The sequence below is a fragment of the Cupressus sempervirens genome, chromosome 10, assembly GCF_028749045.1.
Source record: "Cupressus sempervirens isolate cs-2001-9-10 chromosome 10, ASM2874904v1, whole genome shotgun sequence".
Taxonomy (NCBI): Eukaryota; Viridiplantae; Streptophyta; class Pinopsida; order Cupressales; family Cupressaceae; genus Cupressus; species Cupressus sempervirens.
The window spans coordinates 742024664-742034480 of NC_143127.1; the positions used below are offsets into that span (position 1 = coordinate 742024664).

General features: G+C 32.1%; 1 protein-coding gene across 1 annotated transcript in view; it reads left to right on the plus strand.

The window, feature by feature from the left end:
* The first annotated feature begins 7216 nt into the window (after window positions 1-7216).
* LOC149536025 (Exostosin family protein) overlaps window positions 7217-9817 on the plus strand; it is a 136414-nt gene continuing 133813 nt past the window's right edge. Inside the window, exons 1-2 of the mRNA XM_089804890.1 lie at window positions 7217-8041; window positions 8701-8874. Coding sequence (XP_089661016.1) covers window positions 7529-8041; window positions 8701-8874 — 687 coding nt within the window. The 5' untranslated portion in view covers window positions 7217-7528. The remainder of the gene's footprint in view (window positions 8042-8700; window positions 8875-9817) is intronic.

The window sequence follows — 9817 nt, forward strand, 5'->3', positions numbered from 1 at the left end:
GCTGAATAATGTGAAAAGATGAGAAAGTAAGAAACCTAATCCTCAGCAAAACATTTTTAGCAAAAATGATAGATGTTCTAAATTTGAAGATACCTTTCATATCCATGCATGGTGGCTTCAAGGGTTTTAATGCTTTCCATCATTGAAGCTCCAAATTTCCACCTCTCTCTAAAGCAGAGCAAACCACATTTAAGCAAAGCAGGTGCCATGGCGGCTACAAAAATCAGCAAATCCAATTTCTTCCTCTTCTTCGAAGTTCATTGAGAAAATGAAAATGAGCAATTGTTAGGGTTATCAACAATATATCTTGCCCTATTTGCTTTTTTGTATTTTTTTGAAGTCCACAAGATTTGTTTCCTATTTGAAAAGTATAAGTGTTTTGTGTCATGTTTTTTTAAGAGGGGGTGGGTTTTGTTTTTGGTGATTGTTTTATTTGCATATAGTTTTTTGTTAAAACAAAAATATTAAATGATAATCATAAATCATTTTAAATATTTTTTGTTATTTTAAATGCAAATAAAAGGGGTATTTTTGTTTAGTGATTAATAGGTCAATTTTTGATAGTTGATAAATGTTAAGTCTTAGGGAGTTATATTTTGGGACTTATTATTGGCATCATTGTTTGATTGAAGTTGTGATCAGTTGGGAAACATATAGAGGGAACATAGTGTTGTAAGTCAAATTTGACTCTATCATGGCAGTTAAGGGGTCTTTATTGACTGTTAGATTGTTTTCTGGGCAGTTTTGAGTGAGTCATGGGTTTCATAATGAGTTAGTGGAGCTTTTTTAGGGATAAGACTTTATTTCATGAGTTATTAAGTGCTCATTTTCGGGCTTTTTTTTTGGATTTCAACCCAAGAGATGGGGATTGTATTTAGTGAGCTTTTGAACTCATTATTAGGAGAGTTTTGATTATGTAGAGAAAGGTATTTGTGACTTTTGAGTCCTTAGCATTTTGTTTGCAGAAATTTGTAATTCATTTTTGAAAGTTAAATACAGGTGACAACAGTTGAGTCTATGTTATTTGAGTCCATTTTTGAACCTTCTTTTCTTTCTATAATTCTATGTGTATTGTCAGAGTGATTTGATAAGAACAATTTGTGAACTGTTATTATTCCTTGTTGTTTTGTCTCACTCAAACACCTAGTTGTAGAGGAGTAAGTTTATTTGCAGGTTGTAATCTATGTTTTAGAAAGTGAAATTGATAGGAGAGAGGCATTTGTATTCCTCCTTTTGCAAGTTCATTCTTCAAAATTTATTACAAATTATTTATGCAAGTCTTTACAAGAAGGGAGTGTTTTGTATCTACTCAAGTAACTTAATAATCCTTCTTTGTCATTTATGTTCAAACTTTCATATCACTTTTGGTGTATCGCCTATCTCTTTAGTTTAGGCTGTAGGTTTTTAGGATTATTTTCAGTAATATCTATCCTTTTTCCCACAAGTTTAGATTAGATTCATGGAAATTTCACTGGTCATTCAGTAGGAACCAGCCTAGAAATTGAAGGTTTTACTTTGATTATATGTCTCACCAAGAAGTGATTCCCATGTTATGCCAAAATTATTAAACTCTTTCAGTTCAGTACAAGGTGCAAATTTTGGTACTTAATAGTATTAAAACTAGAATGAATGAAAATCTCAACATGTTTAAAAAATAAAATCAATGAAAATCTCAACATGTGTAGACTCTAAAAGTAATAACTAGTTTCAATGAACATCTCAACATGTAAGTTTGTAACATCAACATGTTCAAAAAATAATAATTAAGCATCTATAAAAGGACAATGAATGAAGGCTATAAATTAACTTCTAAAAACATAATTAATTAGTAGATAGATTCTTAGATCAGAGCTACTAGCCTACTACTTGACTCATGCAGAAGTTAGAACTTGAAGTTGAGAAGCTGTTGTAGTTGCCACTCTGCCTGGACTGACTCAACATTACCATCATCATAATCCTCCTCATTTATTGCATATAACATTTCATTGTTTGTTGTGTTTTCTTCAGATTCACTGTTAGCATCGGTATGCATGCCAAAGTCAACATCATCTTCATTGCTTCCAATATTAGGACATGAACCATTGCCACTACCACTTGGGTTTTAAATGTTGGCAATCCCTCTTCTTTGACATTGGTTTCTCCAAATGTTGAGAGCCCTACCATAAGGGAAACTATCTACCTCATACCTAGAATTATAGAGCCTCAAACAATTATCTAAATTTTTGTCTAATTTGTTTCTAACCTTTGACTTCAGGAAGCCCAAAGTACTAAAAACTTTCTCATCCTCCACTAAACCCAATATCATTGTCAAACATAAATCGGTAAGCTTGAAATATTCTGGTATTAACTCTCTTAACTGATTGCTCTCACCAAGGTTTTTCCAAAGCTTTGTTACCACTTCCTCTTCATTTGGGTTCTCCATAAGATCATATTGTTCCCTCATTATGCTTGCAAAAGAATATGATTGATCTCTCAGTCAAGATTCATCTAAAATTCCATTTATAGTTACTTCATTGATTGCTTTAGATTTGCAAAAATGCTAAATCAAAGTCGTCATCCTTCTTCGAAAATCAGTCAGACAGTTTAGAGACCAATATTGTGGAAAAACAATTGACATTGCTTCGAGCACTTCCTCTGGAGGGAATCTGAATCTAATTTATGACGAAAGATTGTAGCAAACTTGCTTGACAGAGTCAAGCACAGAGTCTTTAATCTTCTTGAAGTCTTCACTTGTAAGACGTGAAAGTACCTTCTTTGGTTTTGATTCAACTTTGCTTCCTACTTCATTGGAGTTGGAGTTTGGGTTGACACAGACATAGTATTGCATTGGTATGTCAACTCCACGTACCTTGGCATAAACCTCATCGTTTGCACCAATATGTAAAAAGTTCCTAGGATTGTTCAAATTTGTGACTTCTATCCACTTTGCAAACTTTGATTCATCTAATGGTAGTAATTGATATAGAGTATCCAGGCTATTACATGTCATTTTACGCAGCTTATTATATTCTGCAATGTACATAACTCTTTGTTGAGCCTTTTTTATAATATTTCTCATGTCCTATAGCATGGGGAGAATAGCTGCTAAAGTTAAGAGTGTCTTAACATTAGTTAGACTTGAATATAGCTGAGGGAATCTATCTCGCATAGAGTGGATTAGTTCAAGTAATAACGGATATTTAGAGATTACTCGATGTGTTGGTCTATCCAAAGAGATCCATCTGGTATCATTGTCTTTAAGAAGCTTCCTCCCATCAGTAAGTCCCTGAGTAAAGTGTTGAAATTCTTAGACTCATTTTGGACTTCGAAAAAAGTATTGGTAAATCTCTTTGATTAGAGATTCCATTTTACTCACACAACCAAAATCATTGACAATTCGAAAAGCTAGATTCATTTGATGGGCCATGCAATGAATGAGACTAGCGTAGGGTGCCAAATCATTCTTGATCTTTTTACAATGACTACCTTTATGTCCTTGCATAACCGAAACTCCATCGGCTCCAACACACGCCAACTTTTTGGCAATCTCCATGTTATCCAAACCTCCACATTCAATTATAGTCTTTAATAATTCATATAAATTTTCAGCTATCACACTACAATTCAATTTAGCAACAAATAGTAGAAAGGGTTGATGACAAAGATCGTTTACAGTATAAATATGCATGCACACCCAGAAAGTATTATCAATTGTTGTACTTCATCTAGAGACAATGCAATGAAATTTGAGTGTTTTATTTTTTCCTTCATATCTTCTTTTTCACCCTGTGCAAGACATCTAGCTCATTCCCACCCGCTGTTTACTAACCAATGATTGTTTAGATAGTTTCAAACTTTGAAAAAGTGCAATAAGGTAGTAATTGAAGGGTAGTCCATCACAGGACGTGTCCTCTACTCAAAATATAAAAAACCACACTTAATTGAACTACTTTTCCCATATTTTGTATTTCCATTGCTTTCCTAATGAAATCTTCAAAGGAACTTTTTATTGCAGAATGCTTCTCTTGTAATTGTTGGTGTAGCTCGTATATTTCAACATTTTTGATATGTAGACAGTTGTCCTTTTTTTTTCAAGTTAGCACATATTTTTCAACTCCATTTGTAGTTTCCTTTTTGTAAACTTTACCAACATGCTTTTCTATGGTATCAAGTTTAAGCTGCAACCACTTCTCCTTCTTTGTTATCTTTGTGCAAATCTTACATTTGCATTTTACAAGAGGCACACCATCAATTGGATTGGCCACTAGTTCAATGAACCAGTACTTTTCCACCAATTCTAACAAAAAATTCCTTTTGGATAGATCCCAACGAGATCGATCTTTCTTTGATTCCAATTTTTTTTTCCCCTTTTGTGCATGAACATGATTTATGGAATCACCTTTGGTTTTCTCACCTGACTAGTCTGGGACCAACTCCAACTCTATAATATCAGCTTGTGACTTCCCTACTCAGGGGAAGTGCCTCCAAATCATGTTCAAGTTTGTCCTTGACTGAGATATCAGGGTCACCAACTTGAACTTCTTCAGTATGGTCAGAGTCTCCAACTTGTGATAAATCTCCTTTTTCGATAAGCACTGGAGATCTAACTTGTGAATCTTGTAGGTTGCCAACATTTCCACCACCAAAATATGCTGCTATGGTTTTGCATTTCGGTAATGGTGGCCTCTCTTCGCTTTCAGGGATCCTACCAAAACCCCTGTTACCCTTGTTGTTTGACATTGCAAGCCGATAAAGGCTGCAAAATATAAATCAACTTGGTTGTTGAACAAAAGACTCAAATAGTGACGACTCAAAGATTGTGAACAATGACAATAGACTACTTAGACTATATATAATAACAATAATATGATTCATTCTCCAAAAAAGGGTATTATTGCTACGGTACTATAGTCTACTATACTACCCAATATATTTCGCAAACCTATAGGTTATCTTAGCATGTGAGATGTCCAGTCACCAGTGGACACTGGATAGTAAAACTAAATTTTTTTTGGTACCATTGTACTAGTATGGTAGTACCACTGTTGACATAAAAAAAAAATTAAAAATCACTTGCCTTTTGCGAAAACTAGGGTTCACAAGTCAATGGGCAATGCACTCAACACTCTGAAACTTCGACAACAATAAGAAATGCCAGTCTCCAGACCAGAAAAGAGTGAATTGTGTAGCATAATAATATCTTATAGTCCAATCTAGGTTGGCGAATTACACGGGATTAACAAGTGGGAATGTCAAATGTAGCGCGAAATGCACCTTCCTATGCAAGCCTAACATTGGAAACAGTTGGTTAAATGGGGCTGGTGGTCGACACACTTCGAGAAAATAGTAGGCGACGCCCAACCCAAGGAAAAATTATTTTCTTGTAGTAATGGCGAAAGAACGTGGGCCAATAAGAAACAACATGGAAAGGATGGCAAAATGTTTAAAATAAATGTATCTAAAATGAATATTACATTGGTGATTGGACTGATATTTGTGACCAATCATGTGATGACTAATGGGTGACTACCACGGGTGTTGGACCCAAATGTGATAAATATCTGGCATCGATGCAGTTGACCTACATTGTATGCGCTATTCGCCAAATGACGATTGACCCATGAGACGAAATTGCCAAATGACAAAGATTCACTGCTAAAGTAATCTCTGAATGTAGCTATTTTACATCCACTAAACAATAATAAACATATCACTATAAATATAATCCTTGCACTAAATAATAATAAACATATCATTATAAATATAATCCTTGCAATATGTCACAAACATGTAAAATTGTCTACTTTCGATTGTGCCCAAAAGAAAACAACAACAATTCTTAACAAGAGGCGCAAGCGCCAAAGTTCCTGCTTTTGGTGGTGTTGTTGGCACAAGGACATGGAAACAAGTTTTTGGTGTTGGTCTTTAATTCATAAATAGAAATTAAGCATGATATGTTATTTTTTTGTAAATATGAGTACAAGTTTGAAGAAAAAAAAAAAAGAATTTGTGTATGTATAATCCTTTTTTGAACTTTTAGGAGAACTATTGAAAATTTGAAGGATGTTTTCATCTAATGGTAAAAGGTTGTATTTGATAATAAAAAATATTTAACTAAAAATATTGAAAAATGTAAAGAATATTTAACTAACAGAATGAGAAGCTTATATATTTTAAATAATTTGAATTAATATTAGAACTAAAATTTATATTTAATGACTGAATAATATAATTATACTCATTCACATGGGAAAATAGGTACATTTAAATAAAAGATAATATTTTTTTAATAGTTCTCAATATATATTGCAAAATATCATTAGTAATTAGCATTCTAAGTTTTTATTTATAAAAAAATATTTAATGAACAACTTGACACCCAAAAATGATATAAGATATTTTAAATTTTAAATACAGAAACAATAAACATAATTGTACTTACAATAACTACCATTTTCAAATTCTTTGTAACATTATTTAGTTTTTAGTTTTTAAAATTATTTGTTACATTATTTAGTTTTTATTACTTTTAATTATTTTAAAAAATAATGCTTTAAGGACAAAATGAATCAATTTTTTTTGAATTAGCACATTATATTATTATTATTAATTTGACTAATGGTAAAATGAAGTGTGGTGTGACATATCTTTTATAATAATTATATTAATTGCACAATTAATAGAAAAAGTTAGAATTTTAAATTTTCATTGATTTTTTATTTTAAAAATTAAAATTTTCCATTACTATTTAGTTAGATCTAATAAAATTTTAATTAAATACTATTTCTAGTTTTTCAAAAAATAAAATAAAAATATTCAAATTTTATAAAGAATTTAAATTCTCAAATTCTTAAATGATAAAGTAAATGTAGTGTCACATTATCTTTTATGATATTTTCAATCATAATAAAGAATTTAAATTCTGAAATGTAAATGTAGTGTACATCATCTTTTATGATATTTTCATTCATTAATTGCACAATTAATGCTAAAAGTTAGAGCTTTAAATTTTTACCGAATTTTTTTGTTTCAAAAATTAATTATCTCTCTTACTGAGGGCCAATAAGATTTTAGTTAAATAATTTATTTCTATTTCAAAAAAAATCAAAATATTAATTATCTCTCTTACTATTATTAGTGAGGGTCAATAAGATTTTAGTTAAATAATTTATTCCTATTTCAAAAAATAATCAAAATATTCAAAGTTATAAAAAACTTGAACTGAAAAAAATATTTGAATCGTATTGATTCAAGTAATATATTTTATAGTTTTTTTTTTTTGGTCCATAAGAGTTCCGCAGGAACTAATAATAACAAATTTACGTACTAGTTCTATAATAACAAATTTACGTACTAGTACTAGATCTAATAGCGGATCTGGGCATAGGAGGGAAGAGACGGAAAAATTCTGTAAAAGAATTGAAGACTAATTACAGGAAAGTTGCTCCAGCTTCATTATTTTTCACGCACCTGTTAAGCGCAGTAGATTACAAAGAAGTGAGGATTATATTCGGTAGATCTACACATATTTTTGTCGATTCACTCTTTTATGACTGGATATGCGATGCCAATCTCGGGCGGGAGACATGTTTTACAGAGAGCAACTTTAATTTCTGTTTTATTAACAAATCGAGCTATTATTCCATTAATTTCTGTAATCATACTCAGTACTCTTTACTTCTTTGCATTCTCTCACCAAAGCAATATTAATTTCGACGAATCGAATTCCCAAATCATCAAGATCCGTTCGGAGCATTCTTTTGTTAAATCTCTGGAGAAATTTCTTATCCATCGGAGTGCCCCAGGAGGATCTGCGGAGAAATCGGCGCCTGTTGATGGAAACCTGACATTGGCAGCCGCAAAAAGACTCGACGATGCAATGTCAAGAAGAGAAAACTTTGAGCTGAGGGAATTCAGAGTTGGCCATTTTCCTCTTAGGGTTTATGTTTATGACATGCCATCAAAGTTTACCTATGATTTACTCTGGCTTTTCCAGAAGACGTACCGAGAGACGGCAAATTTGACTTCAAATGGTAGTCCTGTACATCGCCTCATCGAGCAGGTATGAGAGCTCAGGGCAATAGGGTTTTAGCGAATCAGATTGATGGTATTTGTTTCAAGGTATTAAATATTAGCTTATTTAAAAGAAGCAATTTAAATTTATTAAATATATCATGTTGATTTTCTATCGTTTTCACAAAAAATCAACAATTAGATTCTCCAGTTGACAAATTTCCACTAATAGAATTTGTGCCAGTTTTTTTTGTATAAAATGTACATGATATATTCATCATAAATACAAAGAGAGGTAGTTTAATTATTTTAGCATCTTGGCACTAATGAGACATGGCATTGATAAGAGAGGTCTCCTTTATGTAATCATTTTACAAAAGAATTATGTGTACAAGCTTACTCTGAAGACTTGAAACTGTGGAATACGAAGTATACATGTCATGGCCAAAACATAATTGTAAAGATAGCGTATCGCATGCTTCTTTTCACAACTTGTCCATAATACACATATTCTTTATGCGGTAAGCTAGAAATGCAGGCTTACGGCTCTTTAAAGATCCACGCAGCATTTTATACTTGTAAAACTCAATGTGTTATACTTTTCTCGTCATCGATCAGTCGACATGTGTTTAATCCCACTTAAAATAGACATGAACTTGTTCAATTGATTGATGGGCTTTTGTTTCTCTTTTCCTGGCTCATTTGCAGCATTCTGTTGACTATTGGCTATGGGCAGACTTGATTGCTCCTGAAAATGAGAGACAACTGAAGACTGTTGTGAGGGTGCATCGGCAGGAGGAGGCTGACTTGTTTTACATCCCGTTTTTTACAACTATAAGCTTCTTTTTGCTGGAGAAGGCCGAATGCAAACAACTTTATAGGGTGTGGGCGCGTTTCTAAGGTTTTTCTTTATTTTTTAGCTTTTATTGTAATCAAAAAATAATTATAAAGCATAAAAGAAATGGGTCATTTTAAAAAATGGGGATGAAATTCACTTCACTACAGTGGTTTTATCAATTTTTTCAATTTGTTATAAATTCAATTTATTGAAATGTTTGTAATAGACTTTCAATTAAATTTAAATTTAAGTTTTCATAGTTTTACTGTTTTCCATTCCCATTTTTATTCTACTAAATAAAACAAAATAATTGTATTAAAAGTTTAGATACATACATTAAACTTGATAAGTTGCAGTTGAAATTCACAAAAGCATTGTTTTACAAACCATTTACAGAGAGTCGATATTAATGATAGAAGCCAAAAAACTGCCTGGGTTCTCTTAATGGCTACTATAGACAATGCTAACATGGGTGGAGCATAAAGAAAAAAATTGACATATTTTCTTTAGAGTATGTATAACCAGATCACATGGATTTCTATAAATAGTACTGAAAGTAGTCACCAATGTTCATTTTTAGATCTGGAGATTATTGGTGAACTTCAAAGTACAATCTATATGCTTGCAGGACTGAGACCAATAAACTATGACAGAAACTAAATTTTTTGAAATTAGAGGAGGACATCTGTTGATCAATCTTACTGATATTTCTCTTCCTTCATTCTACAATACTCATCACATATGGCAGGGTTGATTCATTCATTATAGAAAAAACAACTAAGTCATTCCATCTCATGGTTGACAATCTCTATTTTGAGGTGTTAAATCTGTGTCCATCCTTACCAACAATTGTCCAACCAGGCTTGAAAGTTGCCAGTTCCAAATTGAATTCAAACCCTTTGCCTTCCATGCAATTTCTTATTAGATAATACATTGCCTCCATTCGATATGGCATATAATTAGCAACATGCATGGTTCTTTCCAACA